This window comes from Balaenoptera borealis, assembly GCF_965194805.1.
Source record: "Balaenoptera borealis genome assembly, chromosome: 6".
In the NCBI taxonomy this organism is placed as follows: Eukaryota; Metazoa; Chordata; class Mammalia; order Artiodactyla; family Balaenopteridae; genus Balaenoptera; species Balaenoptera borealis.
Window position 1 is genome coordinate 76,657,933 of NC_138863.1, and position 18,752 is coordinate 76,676,684.

General features: G+C 35.8%; 1 protein-coding gene and 1 long non-coding RNA gene across 8 annotated transcripts in view; one reads left to right on the plus strand and one right to left on the minus strand.

Annotated features, from left to right (window-relative positions):
* Window positions 1-18,752, plus strand: part of LOC309630481 — a 600,204-nt gene that overhangs the window by 221,820 nt on the left and 359,632 nt on the right. The gene's annotated exons all lie outside the window — the stretch shown is intronic.
* The window catches only part of GALNT13 (polypeptide N-acetylgalactosaminyltransferase 13), a 545,878-nt gene that overhangs the window by 7,429 nt on the left and 519,697 nt on the right, over window positions 1-18,752 (minus strand). For 6 of the 7 annotated variants that reach the window (XM_082395754.1, XM_082395758.1, XM_082395757.1 and 3 more), the window contains one exon: window positions 1-3,559. The exons of the other annotated variant lie outside the window; for it this stretch is intronic. In XM_082395754.1, the coding sequence (XP_082251880.1) occupies window positions 3,371-3,559 (189 nt within the window). In that variant the 3' untranslated portion in view covers window positions 1-3,370. The remainder of the gene's footprint in view (window positions 3,560-18,752) is intronic. 7 annotated transcript variants of the gene reach the window in all.

The window sequence follows — 18,752 nt, forward strand, 5'->3', positions numbered from 1 at the left end:
AAGATAACCAATAATCAGTGCAACATATTTTATCTTAAACTTCACTAGCACATTGGATTAAACCTCTTTAAAAAATCCTTTTTTTTTTTTTTTTTTGGTATAAACATTGCGATATGTTTGTAAAAGGAACTGTGTGTACAGGTGGCTCTGAATTAATTATTATACAACTTTCACTGTTATGGTTTTATCATTGTCTAATGCACCTTTATCTGCAGATGGTTGAAGAAATTGGCCGACATTTATCATGCATTGCCAAGAATTCAGGCTCCTTTGCAAAAAGCCCATTTGTGAGCTTAGAGTTCAGTTGAGGAGTGCAAATATTAACAAGCTTTTACAGAATCTTAGTTTTCTTAGGCATGTGTTACTTAGTAACCATTTGGTAAATATGAAAAGAGATGTCACAGCTGTGACCCAGATGAACAAAACTGCTGGAGATGTTCCCTTTTCAAAAATACTATACAACCCATAGTATCTGTGTGAGACATTCATTGTAGAAGAGTAATTACCATAGCAACAAAGATCTATCTTACTTGATGGTGTGCTCACCATATTTAGTTTGCATCTTTAAGGATCTTAAAAAATACCAGCATCAAATAAAAACAGAGATGTGATGGACATATATTTTAAAATATTATACCTATATATATTTTCATAACAACAATATTAATAATCATCCTCTCAGTACCCAAATGCTGAAATGTAATTCCAATAATTGCACCAGGTTAACCAGTCTTCTCTTTTGAGTTCACATTTACATTTTGAAGTCATATTTTTGGACTTTTCAGATATACATTTTAAGTCCACATGGTTTTACATACTAACTTATGCACTAATTGTATACATTATCATATATAGTTCTGCTCAGTTTCATGGGCAATGCCTAGAACCATACTACATGAAAAACTCCCCAGCCAGAAGACACGTGTTTGAATATGGGAGGTGATTTGGAGATATATCTTGAAAAAAGTATCCATATATTATACTTTTGTTGCAAATTACCAAAATTAAAGGTAGACAAATACTTTTTTTGGGGGGGTGGGCTCTTGATATTATATTGAAAGTCAGAAGATAAAAAATGCAGGGGGCATGCAAAAAATGGTGGTGAAACACTGCCTAGACACTTATAATTTGTTTTGGATTAGGACTACAAACACCCCGAACTGCGCTGTCCTGAGAAAAGATAGAATGGAAAATAGGCTTGTGGTAAAGGATGCTTAATAGACAACAAACAGGAAATTAAACGAGCAAGGCTATTAGATGTGAAGATTTGAAGATTTAGGCCTTTGTTGTTGCTCTTTTCAATACATGGAATCAAGCCATTTATACTGAAAAATGGACAAAAGAAGAAATGGCCAAAGATAGGCAAGAAGATAGTTGATTTATGCTTATGATGCCAGAAATTATTTTGTTCATTTATGAACCAAAAGCCAACTTGGAAAAAGATACAAAAGAAAACAAGCATTTTTTTCTAGAAAGTTCTAGTTAAAAATCAAAATGTTCATTTTTGTTACGTACCTGAGTCCTTTGTGTATATATGTCCTTTTCCAAAAAAGCCACTTACCCTTGTTTGCTTCTATTAGATCCTTTTAAAAAACACGTATATGACTTTAAGGATTAGATTGAATGTGTGTTGTCAATTACATATATGATTATAATTTTTAAAATATTAGTAAGTATTGTTCTTTCTAAAAAATGCATAAATATTTTCTTTGAAGGAATTCATTAGTAGTCAAAAGCCGCTGCTGTTAAGATAACCAACCAAGGAAAATACTCTCCTTTTCAGTGTAGTGGAGTAGAAAGATCAGACATTTTAGGGTTAGATAGCCATAAGTGTGAATAAGTGTGAATTTCTGCTTCCCAAGTTACTAGCCATGAAAATTTGGGCAAGCTACCAAATCATTCTGAGGACATACTTTGTCAGATGCTTAATTATACTTATTAATATGGAAAAATGCTCTTTCCCCTACTGCTTAAAAAATTTGACCTTTAGTCAGCTATCTGTGACCCCTTGCAACCTAAGGGTAAAATTGTTAACTATGTTTACAGGCAACAATGACTTACAGTAAAAATGACCTCTGATTGATTAACTTCATCTGCATCTGATAAACTGCATTATAATGCCAGATAGGAAGGCAAATAGTGGGCCTCTTTAAGTGCAAAAGACTTGTAATTTTGTGAGACTAAATAGTTAAATCTGAGATGACCACTTGGTGGGCATTGCACCTACCAGGTATGGTTTCTTTGAAAACAAACTAAGATAATATATGCAAATTGCCTTGTGCAAAAGGTCCGGACTTTTCCAGCTTTCCAATGTATGTTTGGAATGCCCTTGTCTCAAATGTAAGTCTAATCTAAACAACATCCCTCTTCCCCCTCCTCTCCATACTTCCATTCCCAGTCTTGTCACAAGTATCCCAAGCTCAATTCAACCTTTAACTGATTCATCTGAACCAGAATAACTCCCTAACTTCCCATGTGTTCTCATAGCGAGGTATTGGACTATATAATAGCTTTTATTTACAGGACAATAATCCCCTTAAGATCAAGAACTAGGACAGGTACGTATTGGACTTGAACTGAATAATAATTCATTTTACTGCCTACTGAGAAGATACTCACAAATCATACAAGTCAGAAAAGTACAATTTTTAAAAGCTTTTATTATTATAATTATATCATTTAACCAACCACAAAGAAATGCTCAGAAATAATTTACTTCATAAAGTTATTGAAAATTACATCTTAGTCTTCAATAATGCATTTGCTTTAAGTTTCAGGTTAAAATAGTAAATTTTAGAAAGGATATGTTGTATCTGCACACAAAGTATCTAAATAAAAATTAACAAAATTTAATAATTTCAGTGTTCCAAAAACAATTTTTGGGCTATGTTAGTTTTTTTTATTGGTTTTTTCAGCTCTATTACAAAACCTATTGTCATATAGACATGGCTATAGTTAGAAAGAGCTAATATGTCATAATGTATTCCATCAGTTATACTTATGCATGTGTATATTTGAAATAAAGAAAATACCTATTAATAAATAATACACAAATACCTATTAATAAATAATAGACAAACCTATTAATAATAGACAAACCACTTAATATATGCCTATTATACCTATTAATACCTATTAATAATAGGAAAATACCTATTAATTAATAATAGACAAACACCACTTAATATATGCAGCCTCCAAATTAATGAGCAGCTAAGAAGTAAAAGACAGAAAAATTACTCCATGGAGAAATAGCACATAAAGATTTTTTTAAACCACATTTTAAAGAAATAAGTTTAGATTTCAATAACAAAACATAAGAAAAACACTAAAATAAATTTAATAAAGTCTGCAACACAAACCTCCGAAATTATTTGAGAAAGTAATCAGTAGAATTCTTAAAAATGTTTCTAAAAATTTCCATTCTTGTATAGTTTCTTAGATGCCATTTTTGCAAAGGGTTATCATTACATATTTCCACAGTGGGCTGTTGGGAGCCATCAGCTACTTTGCTTACTGAGAGACAGGACTGGGTGAGTATGTGAAGAAGAGTGTGGGTCTGTTTGACAAAGAAAATAATGAGTGATGACAAAATCTAGTACAAAGGCAGTAATAAATCAATCATTCTCAGCAACATACAATTTCTACTGGATAAGCACTGAAAGCACACGTCACAATAATTGCATCCATGGAGCTGTGAGCCACATCCCTTTAGCTGACTTTCATGTCAACTGTATTCAGTAGGAGTAACTGAAGATAAGACTGAGAATATGGAGAAGAGCCTGAGATCAAATGATGAAACATTTGGGGCAAAAGTTTATTTTGGATAGAAAAGGTTATATTCTTAGTGTTCATTCCAGCAATAAAAATGTTCTTAGCATTAAATGAGTTATTTTGTGAGTGCATATTCAAAACCGTTGATGAGTGCAGTGAGTTTTCGATTGTGGTCTTTGGCTCCCTCATTCCTTTGCCCTAAACTTGAGTGGATGCCAGGGAAGAATCTAGGGGATAACTTAGCTTTAAGGCTTTGCTTTACTTTGTACAGTATGGTACTCAAGTTATTTCCACTGTGTTTTCACAGGGCTAACCTGGTGGCATTAAAAGTGTTCCACATATGCATTGCTACATTCATCTAAATGTCAGTTAGAAAGTTAATGAAGGGAGGAAAAAGAAAATGATTAACTCCATTTGGGCTCTTAATTTGACATAATTCTCCTAATTAATTTGTAATTAATTTATTTGTCTGTTTCTTGTTTTCCGTCTATTTCCTCCACAGGAACGTAAGCTCCAGGAATGCCAGGGACCATCACTATCTACATCATGAAGTCCAGTGCCTGCTAACATGAGGTACTCTATAAGTTTGTTGATTGAAATATTTAGTGGAAGACCAACGCAGAAAATAAATTCTGATAAAATTAAACTACATCTCTTGGGCAGCTTACTGGATACAAATCATTGGATTTTTCCATTTCAAGGACTTACTTTCTACAGTAAAATGGTAGATAAATGATTTACAAAGATAGGAAAGGTAACATTATCATATATAATAAATTTTATTTGTGAAATGATACTGTTCACCATATAGTTGATTTGTTAAGGAGACTAGTTTTTTGGGCTTTGTATGAAATCAAGCTTGCCTTTCCTATCTATACTGTTTTAAATTTCTGGGTTTGATAATCCTCTACCCTTAGTGATTTCTTTTTGCAATGAACATTTTTTTGGTAAATGTCATGTTAACATCAAAGACCGCAGTGTTAGTGATTATGAATTTCATGTGTTATTAAAAAGAAAAGTGAATTATAAAGTTTTCCTTGGTTTAAAACAAAAATAAAAACTTGATTTTACTTATACTCAGGAAATGTACCTCCAGAACATGAATACAGTATAAACTTTTCCATAAAAAATATATTTGTTGAAAAAAATATATATTTGTAATATTTTCCCCCAAAATGTTCATCACATGAATGACAATGAAAAAAAATTCAAAGAAATTTCACTCTAGGTACTTTTGAAAAACCATAAACCAGAAGAAATTAGAAATCTGAAACAACTCCTTTGAGATAAAAAATTATTTTTCATTTTTAAAAACCCACAAAAACATTTAGTGCTTTCATTTGTTTGAGAAAAAAAAAGTATAGTTTTTTTTTACCTGAGTATTCTGTCTAGAAGAGATACCAATTGTTAATATTTTATTGGTTTTCTAGTATTTTTAATCCCTTATGCAAATTTATGTAATTGAGCTCATCTAGTTAAATAGACTTCACTCTATATTGTGGGCATCATTCTTATAATTAAATATTCTAAAAACCTAAAAAATAAAAAATTTCTACAAAGGAGATCATTTAACTTTTCCATTGGGGTTGGGGGATAGCCAATTTGGAGCTACTATAAATAATGCTGTGATAAACATCTCTGAACATCTCTCTCCACATCTATAATCATTTCTTTAGAGATGATTCTTAGACGTGAAATCACAAGATCAAAAGGTATGAACATTTTAATACATATTAGTAAATTTTTAAAAAATCTGTAATAATTATTTTGCAATAATAGCAACAGCAGTTTTCTTTTGCTTACTCTATTCCAGAATACTGTATTTGTGTCAGTTTCACTGCATCTGCATCAGTATTGTGTGTTGCCACTATAAACATTTCTTGACATATGGACAGGATAAATAAAGATATGGATAAAAGAATACATACGAAATGACTTTTTTTACAGTTATTTAATGGCTTTTTATTGTTATTTAAATACCTTTTTTTTTTTTCATTTTCATTGGTTAATTTATATTTCTCCTATGCTGTATTCAAGACCTTGGATATTTTTATATTGGATATTGGATTTTTTAATATTGGATATATATATATATATATATATATATATATATATATATATATAAATATATTGTATATTTATATTTTTTCTTTTAAATGCTCTTTTTTAAGCATACCAGCGCTTGTCATATTTGTTACAAATGCCTCTCACAACTGTAGGAAACTGTCATATTAACTCAGTTTTGAAGGCAATGTGACATACAGGCTGACATGCAGCATACTGCCAAATATCATTTCCTATAGCATTATTTAAAATATTGACTAGAAAACAGGATAATATGAACCCTAGGCTGGTATTGGTTTCTCTTTATAACATAGCATTACTTAATTGTTCTCTGTTGAAATATAAAGCATTAGTATTTCCTGGGATTTACAAAATTTCAATCATACTATTTTAAGATGCATAAGAAAAAATTAATACTTCCTGCCTTTAAACATATTTTTGCTATCTGAAACAAGATGTGTCATGGAGTATCTCTAAATCTACCCTTTTAAAGATACAATTACTACTGAAAGCCAACTGGAATCAGGCTAGGGAAACAATTTTGGTGACAAAATAAGAATCATAAAATTATAAAATGAGGTCATACCTTTGGGTGAAAAAGCACTAAGTAAAAAAATTGATATTTTAATGAACAGATAGAAGTGACTGTATGGTTGATTGAAGAACCAATCATACAGGTGTCAGTTTAAAAGATGCCATACGAAAAGTTTAAAATGAAACTTGTTTAATTTTATTATATATAATGATAAAGACTGAATTTGGACTGTTATAGGTATTTAATAGCAAAAACAATAGGATTTCCCCTATTGATCAAGTACAGAATAACAATTATTTAAATATTAATATAATAAAGTTCTTATTTAAAATTTTAAGTATGATCTCCTGACAAGGTGATCTGTGCACTTGTTAGAATAGAATATGAATATTAAAAAAAATAAGTGTGCAAGTGAAGGTATTTAACAAACAAGAACTAAAAGCGCAATGCTAAACTACTGAAATTCCTATTTGCTAATTGTTTCTACATAAGAAATCACAGCTCTGGGTCAGTGGGACTATGGAAATATAATACTTGTCTGATATACACAGCCTTCAAAAGGTAAATCAAGCCACTATTTTTATTAGGAATCCTACTCAGGGAAATGGCTGGGTTGGCAATTATAGATGACTTACCTTGAAATTATATTCCCATTTACCTGCTTTCTGATAAAGGTAAATAAAAGAGGAGGTATTAAGTAAAATCTAAATATAAGCTTCTGTGATTTCAGTAAATATAAATCCCATATATTTTACCTACTGAAAAAAAATCCCTGATGTTGTGTCTCTGAGAAACATTTGACACAGATGGATATCAAATTCATAACAAGCATTTTCTCAGTCAACTTGCTCAGTCACATGAAAAACAAGACTTATTTTTAGCACCATATTTTGCTTCCTTTTTTTTTCTTTGTTGCATAGTGTTTGTTGAGCATAAGTGTTCTGTTCTAAAATTAGATTCTCACACTGTATGTAGCCGCCTGAATGTTCAAAAAGAAATGTGATTATGTGCACTTATTGCAGGAAAATACAGATTTCAAATGGATTGGAACCCAATTGCAATGAAATAGAATAATATAAGACAACTTGAATAAAAGAGAATGGATGGATGACAGACCTTTATAACAGTAATCTTTAAAATATTTCAGTGAGATGAGATATAGGGTTTTTTTCTTTTGTTTTAACTTTGTGGCAATGGGCTTTCAAAGCACCAAAGTGTTCAAGTAATTTTTTCAAGAGATTCTAGACCAGGTGGGGATTTTCCAGTTTTGCTAATGATGCTCAGGTTGCCCCCAAAATGAACATATTTGGCCAGGTATAAAGTGATACTGAATTAAATGCATGGTTGTGTTGTTTAAGAAATATTTAGTTAGGAAAGTGGGAAACTCCATATTTCAAATCAGAATTGGCCAAAGACATGTATTTATTACCAACAAGTTCTTAGTTTCATTCAAATGAAAGGTGAAACAATCACATATTAATTAATTATATTATGAATACATGTGGCTAAAATTCGTAAGCAATCAGACCATACTGACAGAGTAGTTTTATGACTGCCTGTTTATCTAAATAGACAAAATTTATTGCAGTACATCTTTCCAGTTATTAAGGAAAGGAGAAATTCTATGTGAATACAATTTGGTACCACAAATAATTGATAATATTTAACCATTTCTTTCATTTGTAATACTGTACATTTAACTTATCAAATTGAGACAGGCTGGGACCTGGGACCCTTTGCTGCAGTGCTGCAATGCTTGCACCTGGACAAACATCTGAGCTACAAATTACAAAGAAACTATATAGGACTAAAAATAACTGTGCATGCACAGGTGGGGCAAATTATGGACAAAAAGATACAAAAAGACCAAAAAAAACCCCCAACTGCCACTTCTGAAGAGCTGGGAGCAAAAGCAGGGTACTATGCATGCCCCCTGTGCACAACACCACCAAAGGGGTGGGAAAAACACCTAAGCCACCCCTCTGGCCCGACCCCTGAACACACCCCTACCCTCACCCCATATAAGGAACAAGCTCGCACCCCCCACCCCCCCACCTTGGGGGAGCGAGCAAGGGAACCTTTTCACTCCTGTGGCCTTTCCAAGGGGGAGGGGCGCGAGCTGGTGTGTGCAGGGGGCATGGGCAGTACCCTGTCTTTGCTCCCAGCTCTTTAGAAGTGGCAGTTGGGTTTTTTGGTCTTTTTGTATTTTTTTGTCCATAATTTGCCCCAGCTGCGCATGCACACAGTTATTTTTAGTCCCTTTTAGTTTCTTTGTAATTTGTAGCTTGAGGAGACGTTTGTCCAGGTGCAAGCACTGCAGCAGAGGGTCCCGGGTCCCACCTGTCTAAAGATCATCAGTCATCATTTGAAAGCATCCAATTATATTTAGTTTTTCAGTGACCTCAGGAAGCAAGGTAGTGTAGTGGAAAGATTGCTGGAGTTAGTGCCAGAAACCTGGGCTGTGCAGATCTACACAAGGAATTTAAACACACTAATCTCTACTTGATTGATGTGAAAAATACAAATAATAATATCGTACAGAACTGTTGTAAGAATTGCACAAGAAAACAGATAGAATTAAAGACATTCAGTAAACTTTATTTCCTTCTCTTTCCTCCCCCCACTCACTTAAGAAGTAAACAAACCAAAGCAGCTGGAAAGACTCCATGTTTTGAGGCTTTATGATACCATTAGGGGAACCACTGACTGAAACTGCACCCTGGCCAGGCCCGATAGTAACTACTTGCATGAGTTAATCTTAACAACAGGAGGTCCTGGTAAGGAACATGGAACTAACAAGCCACCACCAACTGGAAGAATTCAGGAAAGGTCAAATGGAGACAGGAGATGCCAGTCCATGTGTCCTCCCAGAATCCTTCCCACTGGAATCCATCTTGGCTGAGTGATGCGCGTGCCACCAGGAAGAACCCTGAGTCAGAATGATTGGCCAGAGACAACCAGAAACTAATCCCATCACTGTAAAATCCGAGACTGTGAGCCACATGGCAGAGCAGTCCTCCTGGGTCCCCTTACCCTCCTGCTCTCCACCCAGGTGCCCCTTCTCAATAAAGTCTCTTGCTTTGTCAGCACATGTGTCTCCTCGGACAATTCATTTCCAAGTGTTAGACAAGAGCCCACTCTCGGGCCCTGGAAGGGGTCCCCCTTCCTGCAACAAATGGCGACTTTGGTGGGACCTCTTCTTTGCTATGACTGACATCCTGACCACTCAGGGTACGCGGGGACCAGCTCACCTGCCAACGGACCAGACCCAGTGGCCGCAACCGGGACCCTTTTTTACCTGGTCTCCTCCTGACGCGGACGACTGGCCAGAGTGCCCCAACAGGGTAAGGAACAAGAGATTGTATTGACCTCTTTCCCCTTCCCTCTCTTTCCTCTTTTCAACCTCTCCTGTCCTACTCTTTTTTCTTCTGTCCTGGTCCTGTACGCAGGAGTCTGCTTGAAGGGCTTCAGCCTGAACTGAGGGTCGGAGCCTGATCACCTCTGGTGGGCAGAGAACTCGAATTCTGGTTCTGGTCTGGTCTCTTGTTTCTGGTAGGGTTGAGTTCCCGTCCTCCCTTCCTAGAAGCCCAGGGAAGGGTCACATGACACCTGGGTGTCTGCAGGTGGCAGGAGACATCCATAAGGCCACCCCTTTTGTCCCCTTTCCTTCCCCTCTTCCTTCAACCTGGCCTCCTTTCCTTCCTTTGAAATTTTTGAAGACCTGAGATATTTCCATTTACTCTGTTAGTACTCGGATCTGAAGTTCTGTGTCTCTATAGGAGGTTTTCTGAGAGACTGCAATCTTGTACTTAAGGGAGTGTCTGATTAGGATGGCCGGGCCTGTGTGTGTTTTATACTTTGTGTTCTGTGTTGTGATTTGTGATGGCCCTTCTGCCTTGTGAAATGGGAATATGTGTGGCCCATATTGTTTAGACTCCAGAGAAAGTTGGTTTAGGTAAAACTCTTGAAAACTGGTTCTTTTTGCATATACAGTTAGTAAAAGCAAGCTTGATCAAACGTCTTTTCAGAATTTTGACCCTAAGGGAACAAGTCCTACTAGGAGAACATGATTTTTCTCTCTCTGTGCCTTGAGACCAGGGCTCTCAGGAGCCCTTATCTAGACTATCTCTAACTCCTTCAACTGAGAGGAAAATGGGAAGAAGCCTTTAAAAATTTTACTTATTCCAACTGTTATTTATAAACTGAATTTTATATTGTGATACCTGATTTATGACTAAGTTTAGAAAATGAAGCTAAATCTTTCATTGTGTCTGTCTGGATATTTGTAGGTCTCAGTATGTGTCTTTGTCTTTGGATAATATTGCTGAGGTTAATTTGTAAATGAGCTCTGTTCAACTGACTTAAAAGTAAATGAATTTCGGGTTCACGTGAACTGGGAAATATTCAGTATTAAATTAATATCTGGTATTAATGTATAAGTTTGTCAATCTAATTGATATAGACATGTCTTCAGAGTTATCAACATTAAGTGTAATACTTTTACTGCACCTAGGTTTAATATAAGCTAAATAAAATCTTGTTATATCTGTTACAAATTTGTCAGCAAAAAACAAAACAAAACTCAATGTAAAGAAACTTTTAAGGAAAGAAAATGTAAATTAGATAAGAGCTTTTAGATAAACTCTATTAAGAATAATTATGCTTTAGGAATGTCTGTCTAAAATAGTCTCTCCAGATTCTGGTAACTTGAAATTCTAGAGTTGTGCTAAATTAAGTGATGGAAGGTTATTGAATAGCTAGGTCATTCCCAAATAAGATACTGAAACATTAATTACTGAACATTGGCTTCCTTTTGCAGAGAAACAAAAGGTATTTAGGACTGTTAATAAATATGTTTGGTGCCACACTGAGATATTTTCTATAAGAAAGCACATTTTTCAAGAAATTATTTGGGTTTATGTTTACCAATCTGCAGAGTGCTGATATAAAGGACAGTCCATGGTTGCTTAAAGAAAGTAGGATGTGTGTTTTCAGTAAAAAAGGTATGAGGCATGGAATTGCATTTTATTAAGGGAAAAGGAAGTAGGTCTGACTTACAGGTGGCTGTTTCTGAATGGAAAAATAAAGTGATGGATACAGAAAGTGATAAAAAGTTTTGTGGAAAATGGACCCCAAGAAAAGAGTTTTGTGCATGGTCAGGGCTGACTGAGTTTGAAATAAATTTGATTGAGTAAATGAATTTTAAAAGTAAGCTGGTGCAAAACTTGAATTTGGCTTTTCTCTCTGTTAAGAGGACAGGTTTTCCTAAAATGTTGAACTGCCTTTGATAACAGATTTTAAGTTTCTTTACCTTTTGAGTGATCTGTATTTGCTTTTGAAATCTTTTATTGTTACTTTGGCTAAGTGAATAACTATTGTTTCACAGTGACCTATGATATTATCTGACTGTTTTAAACCCTTTTGATATTTTTTTGACAAAAGTTCCTAAATCAAATTCTAATGACCTCTAGCTAACTTTGGGATGCTTCAAAGCGCCCCTGAAACATCCCAAAGAGAGATGTAAACTAATTAGGTTCATTTGGTACGTTAAATTACATGGGAACTTAATCTTCTTAGGTTATATTGTGTGGTACATGTTACTAATATAGATATAGAGATTATATGGAATTCCTAAAAATCTGATATGTCCTGGTAAAATGTTATCAGTCATAATTCTAGTTATTATCTGAAAGTGTATGTCACAGCAGTAACCAAGTTACTTTGTCAGTTGCATTGTAAACAGATTTAAACGTACCTCCTGAAGTCTTTTGTCATTATAGACAGATATGGTTTCATTCTGATGCCTTTGCAAAAATGCTTCCTCTTCAAGAAGATTTATAGAAAGGACTTTTGGATAAATACAAGTTTCTGACTTTCAGACCATAATGCTGAACTGGGTAAGAAATTGAAGAATTCTAATGGGAGGCCTGATGGCTTCGTAAAGCTGTTTACAAAAAGGATTACTTACACAGGACTGAGTGAACTGGTTGATATGGTTGTAATTTTTATGGTTTCTATCTGAAAAATTACTGGTTTAAATCTGTGTTTTCCAGGTGTAAGGAAAACCTTCCCCCTTACACTAATTATGACTTACAGTAATTTGGTAAATTATACCTTTGTAAGCAGAATTGAAACATTTATCTTTTCTATCTGCTCCTTCAAGAGTGAAAGCCCTTAGGTTTCCAGCAGCTTTATCAGATAAATTAGGAAGGCTACCTCAATAACAGGTACAGAAATCTCAAGGTATTTTGGGGACCTTGAAAAGGAAGGCATTCACCTAGATCTGTTAGGCAAAATCTGTGATAAGCCCTTGGCGTGACTTTCCTAGTCCTGAGAGGACTTTTAAAAGTTCAGTCTGAGACTCCTTATAAAAGTTTCAGCAAGCAAAAAGCCCATATGATCAATTACAGTTATATAAATCATCAGGCCAAGTTTATTGAGACCAGACTTATTTTGCAAACAGACTAGTCTTAATTTGGTTATATTTGGTAAAAACGAGGGTAACTTTAGAGAGAAAAAGATTATGTTTCAGTGAATATTAAATTCCAGTTTTGTTAATGGCGGTCTGTATTTACTAAGACTCACCTCCCAGATAGTTCCTTGCTGTTATATTAATATAAAGTTTAATTGAAGGACACTCTAAGTTTGTTTCTGAAGCTTATCTCAGTAATCTATCTTTGGATGAAGATCAGATGCCCCACAACTAGCAACCAGGGGATTATGCATGCTGGAAAAGGCATAATTGAAAGGACTATCTCCAACCTGGACGGAAGGGCCCTTATCAGGTACTCTTAACTAGCTCATGCACAGTGAAACTGAAGGAAATTGACTCTTGGATTAATTTCCACTTACAAAGGGCCCCTGCACCGGACTGGTCTATAGAGAGGCCTGCTGACCTCAAACTCACCTTAAAACAATGCTCAAACAGAGGAGAAACTACATTCCTCCTAGGATGAGAAAAAGACGTTATCAGAAATAGCTAGCCCAAGATCCTGGACCTGACTCGTATGATCATTTATAATGTTTTCTTGATTCTTGGACCTTTGCGTATGAATCAAATGCCTTTCTATCATAGGCATGATCCTATGCTAGTTTTAAAAATCAATCCAGTTGTTGGGCTTGTGGCCAGTTACCTGTGTCTAGTACTTCTGGGTTACCTTGGTGGATTTCTCCACTCCAGGGCTCTAATTGGTTAGCTGTGAGGAAATTTACTTTCAAAAAAAAATTATAGTCATGTTCAGGTTACTAATGATATTACTAGATGGAATCCCCTCACCTGGTCAATTAATAATGCCTGGCCATAAATACAAGTTGCTCTGACCCTGGCCATAAATACAAGTTTTCTTCTATTACTCAAGCTCAATCAGAGCAACAAGCAAAATTTCAGCCAAGGAATAAAATCTCCCACAATTATGGGACGGATTTACATAGATAACACCAGGCTATAGTAATTTAAGGTAAAAAGCTCCTCTCTGTTGGGAACAAATAAATCATACTAAGGATAATCAGTCTAGTAACACTAGGAAACTGCACTGGGTGCCTTATGGACAATGCCAATATATAATTTCCCTTAAAGATAGGGATTGGTACAGAACAGACTAAGTCAGATGACCTGCGATATACTGGGCTTCACCTAATGGAAGTTCTTGACTTATATTCCTACTTATGACCTCACTAATCTGCTAGCTATATTGTTTTTTATATTGCCTGTTTTACAACATTGTTGTTTCTTGTATTACCAAATGTGTGACTGAGCCTCTGATAAAATGATGATATGTAGTTCCATATGAGATCAATGATTGTAATAGCGCAACTCTAGATATGGGATGAAGCAACAAGAGGGAATATTTTTCTGGACTGTAAGAGGCTAGTAAGACAGGTGGTACAGAGATTTTTGGCACTGTTAATAAGACCTAGTCCAGTAATAGCACATTGAGTGGCCTATCAGCGAAATCTTTGCCAGACCTGGGAATGAGCATTCCCAGCACCGTGGGACGAAATGGTCATGAAATACCCCCCCAAACCATGGTCGAATTTACCAAATTTATGACCATGAAGGGGCCCTGCTGACTGGAAACTGCCACTTGCCATCTGCTTCTGCAAGGATTAAGTCAATGGCCACTGTGGCCACTGATCTTCAGCACCCCCTGAAAGGAATTCAGGGTGGAGATCAGGAATGAGGCACTCTGTGCTCTGAGAAAAACTGGCAGAACAGGCCTTTAGATAGTTAAATACTTTCAGGAGATTTTATGAGCCCAAATTCTTGTATCTTACCATATCTAGAGAAATACATCATTAACAGTGACATCTGCTTTATTAAGGATAGTATTACAATTAAAAGTCAAAATGGAGTAGCTGTGGTTCAGATAGCCAATGAAATAACTAGGTGACACTATGGGTGTGATTTCAGACAAGTCCTTGTATTGCTAAGAACTTGAGATTTGAGCTGTGTCAGAATTGGATGCTACCAGCCATTCTCAAAACAATGTCTGCTGGCAGCTGGTAACTGCAACCTTACTTTTTAAAGGTCTCCTCTTGAAACTATTACATTTTAGACAATGGAGTTGCTTTAGATCATACATTAACAAAAAAAAAGACATGTATGGTGACCAGTAGCACCTGTTATCTTTGTGTTAACATCACCTTAAAAGTTAAAACCTACTTAGATAAAACTAGACAACTGGCTACGTGGCTACAAGTCTCTCCAAAGTGCCTGGTCCAGACTGGGTTTCAGGCTTATTCTCCTGGAAAGAAATGAGATTTTTTTTGCCTATTAAAATTCCAGTTGTCACTGTTCCAACTACTTCTAATTTGGTCTGTTACACTAAAATGGCAGATCAAGGGACTGAGATTTTAGTCATACAAGACTCAGATCCAGGACTTGGAACTCAGAAATATTTCCAATTCAGTGTCTGTTTTCCAAATTGAGGCAGGACTATGCCCCATTTTAGCGGGAAGTGGCCAGAGCTGTCATCACCCAGTTTCCTGAATTAAAACTGATAGGACTCTGTGGGGCTCTGGAATACAAATCCTTTCTGTGTCCCCTGTTTCTTGTTTATAGGATATAGACTTCATTCAGCCTCCTAGACCTTCCCTGAGCTCCAAAGGGCAGATTCAAACAGTTGTTAATCAGGGAAGGGAGGGGATGCAAGAACAGGGGAGGAGCAGTCAAATGTGGTACAGCCTTGGGGCAGGGTCCTGGTTCCTCCTAAGGAGTATGCATAACAACATCTTTGAGTTCTTCTGCAGGAACTAAGGCCCCCACCCAGGTAGAGGATGGTAATTTCAGGCTGAGCACAAGGTTCCTGGAGCCACCACCCTGTTACCTCACCACCAACCAATCAGAAGGAAGTCACACACCGTGCAGCTCTCACCCCAGATTTTGCCTTCCTTTTCTGGGCCTGGTGATGACCATCCTGTTAGACCTCCTGTTTGGCCCCTGTCTGTTTCATCTCCAACAGGCTCCAAGAGTTTCAGGCTAAACTGTTGTTACCACGAGGGTGAATGCTGGTTTTGGGCACAGAATACCTTGATTTAGATCAGTTGGAGAGAGACTTCTACTCTACTAGGCAGGACTATGCCCATTCTCAGCAGGAAGTAGTTACAGAAGAAAGAGACCCTCTACCCCAATTCCCAAGAAGTATCTTGAGTATGAAGTCTCACCAGGGGAGTTGTTAGGGGAACCACTGACTGAAACCACCCACCCTGGCCAGGCCCAGTAGTAACCACTTGCATGAGTTATCTTAACAATAGGAGGTCCTGGTAAGGAACATAGAACTAACAAGCTACCACCAACCGGAAGAATTTGGGAAAGGTCAAAAGGAGACAGGGGACACTAGTCCACATGTCCTCCCAGAATCCTTCTTGCTGGAATCCATCTTGGCTGAGCAATGCACTTGCCACCAGGAAGGACCCTGAGTCAGAATGATTGGCCAGAGACAACCCAGAAACTAATCCTATCATCATAAAACCCGAGACTGAGAGCCACATGGCAGAGCAGTCCTCTTGGGTTCCCTTACCCTCCTGCTCTCCACCCAGGTGCCCCTTCTTAGTAAAGACTCTTGCTTTGTCAGCATGTGTGTCTCCTCAGACAATTCATTTCCAAGTGTTAGACGAGAGCCCACTCTAGGGCCCTGGAAGGGTTCCCCCTTCCTGTACCAATACTGTTTCAATTTTTCTCTGGATATTTGAACAATTTTCCCATTTATGACTTGCTTTTTTAAGATTGAAAGGACTATGTGAGATAAGGTGATGGAATGTTTCAGTTGTTCACACTGTGAGATCCACAATTGTATTGATAACTAGCTTTCTTTGATTACTTTATTAGGACCTAAATCCTGCCTCAGCCATGGGTGGTGTAATCTTTGTACTTTAGCTTCCTCCTAATAAAGGCTAAAAGGAGAGAACTGAAAGGTAAATTTCAGCTCTGTAATTCTGTGAACTCCTTATTCTGCTTTGAAAGTGCGCCACCTCAGAGGTTTCTCAAAGAAGTATTAATTTGCCCTTGATAGCCGTAGATAAAGAATTTAAAAAATAGCAAGTGCTATTTCTACTTTCCACTGGTTGTAATATGAAACTAGAGCTGCTTGGCAGTTACTCCCCTTTCTCATCTCAGCACCTCTCACCCTTATGCTCCATTTCCCTCCTCCCTCTCTCCTGGAAGCCTTGTCATTTTCCAAAACGTATTTATGCTTTTTCCTAACTTTGCAATATTTTTCAGTAGTGCATATAAAAAGACTAAGAAAGATAAGCAGATGTTTGGCCACTGTCTAGACTTGTCCTTCCTAAACTCTTAACATGTACGTAAATGACCTGGGGATTTTGCTAAAATACAGACTCTGACTTAGTGTGTCTAGGGTGGTCTCTCAGATTCCTGATTTCCAACAAGTTCCCAGGTGATGGCACTAGTCCTAGAATTACACTTTGGATAGCAGTTGTTGAGACTATTTTGTAGACTTAAAGTGATCATAAACCTAAAACTTAAAGAAAAGGTAATTATAAAAAATAAATATTGTATTTCAATTTCATTAAAAAAATCATGTCTTTCCACTGACTTCTTCACAAATAAAATCAGTGTTTTCTTTCAAAGTTGAAATTTCCAGAAAGGCAGTGCATTATTTCTATAATCTATTCTCATGTGTCTTCTCTACATTATGATTTCTACATTTTTTAATTTGGCAAAAAAAATCTACATTATGATTTAAAATTTTAAATTTAGACAAGTTGAACATCACAATTTAATTCTGAAAACCTAAACATATAGGAGAGTAAATTAAACTTATATAATTATTAAGATGATTGGATTATTTATTTAAAAATAAACATTTCTCAACATTTATGACATAAGCTTTATCGTGTGTGTTTTAGAAATAAAGTTTACATAACACAAAATATAACAGTGCTCTAAAATACTGCAACAGAATAACTACTAGTTATCCAAAATAGTAAATTTACAAAAAACTATATCTTAGCTGAAGCTAGCTATTTTTTTTTCACTTTTCTTTCAAAATCCCCTAATATTCAGTAATCTTGCTACTGGCTGATAAAAATATAAACAAATATACAGAATTACCAAAAATAGTTATTTCAAATATGAAGGAATTTGAATTATGACTATAGAAGCCGTTGTCACTCAAAAATTATAGAAAAGTTTAAAGATTAGATGTGGTATTCTGAAATTCTGCTTCATCTTATAAAAAATATGTACACTCATTTCCCTTTCCTTTTAATATATGCTAGATTTCTTTGTTTTTTAGCACAAGCCCAGTAAAGTCCTTGTTTCCTAGTGAAAACTAAAGAGCAACAACAACAAAAGTTTTTATTTTGAAACTTGCATTGTTTCTCCTTTATTTGTACATTTATCTGTACTTTTCCTCATTGAAGAGGTAGGGAGCTCAGGGTCCAGGATGACCCACACATATTATTGGAGGAAACAGCATCCATCCCCAGTCTGAACATAAAGGATGGTGATGGATGATAACAGTTGAAGAGAAAACTTGATGGTTAGACAGAGAAGATGAACAACGTATTAGGAAGGCAAGAGTCTGAATAGAACACACTGGTGCAATATAGGAAGGATTCAGGGTGTTTGTCTTTAATAATGTCCCAGAAGAAAAATATTTGTTGTCTAAGGAGCTTGGTAATTTTGTATAAATTTTAGGGCCCAATTTTAACCCTACATAACTAGTTTCAGATCACATTAGAATTCAGTGTTTTCTTGATATTCCACTTAAGAAACTACGTCTTGCAAATAAAATTGACATTCAAAAAGTGTTTAAAAAGATCTTGTTAAGCTATCAGTAATACCAACAACTCTGAAGGTTGGTTTTTAAAATGTTACTCTTGCAGAGTATTATAGGCTTGCATAGAACACTGCATC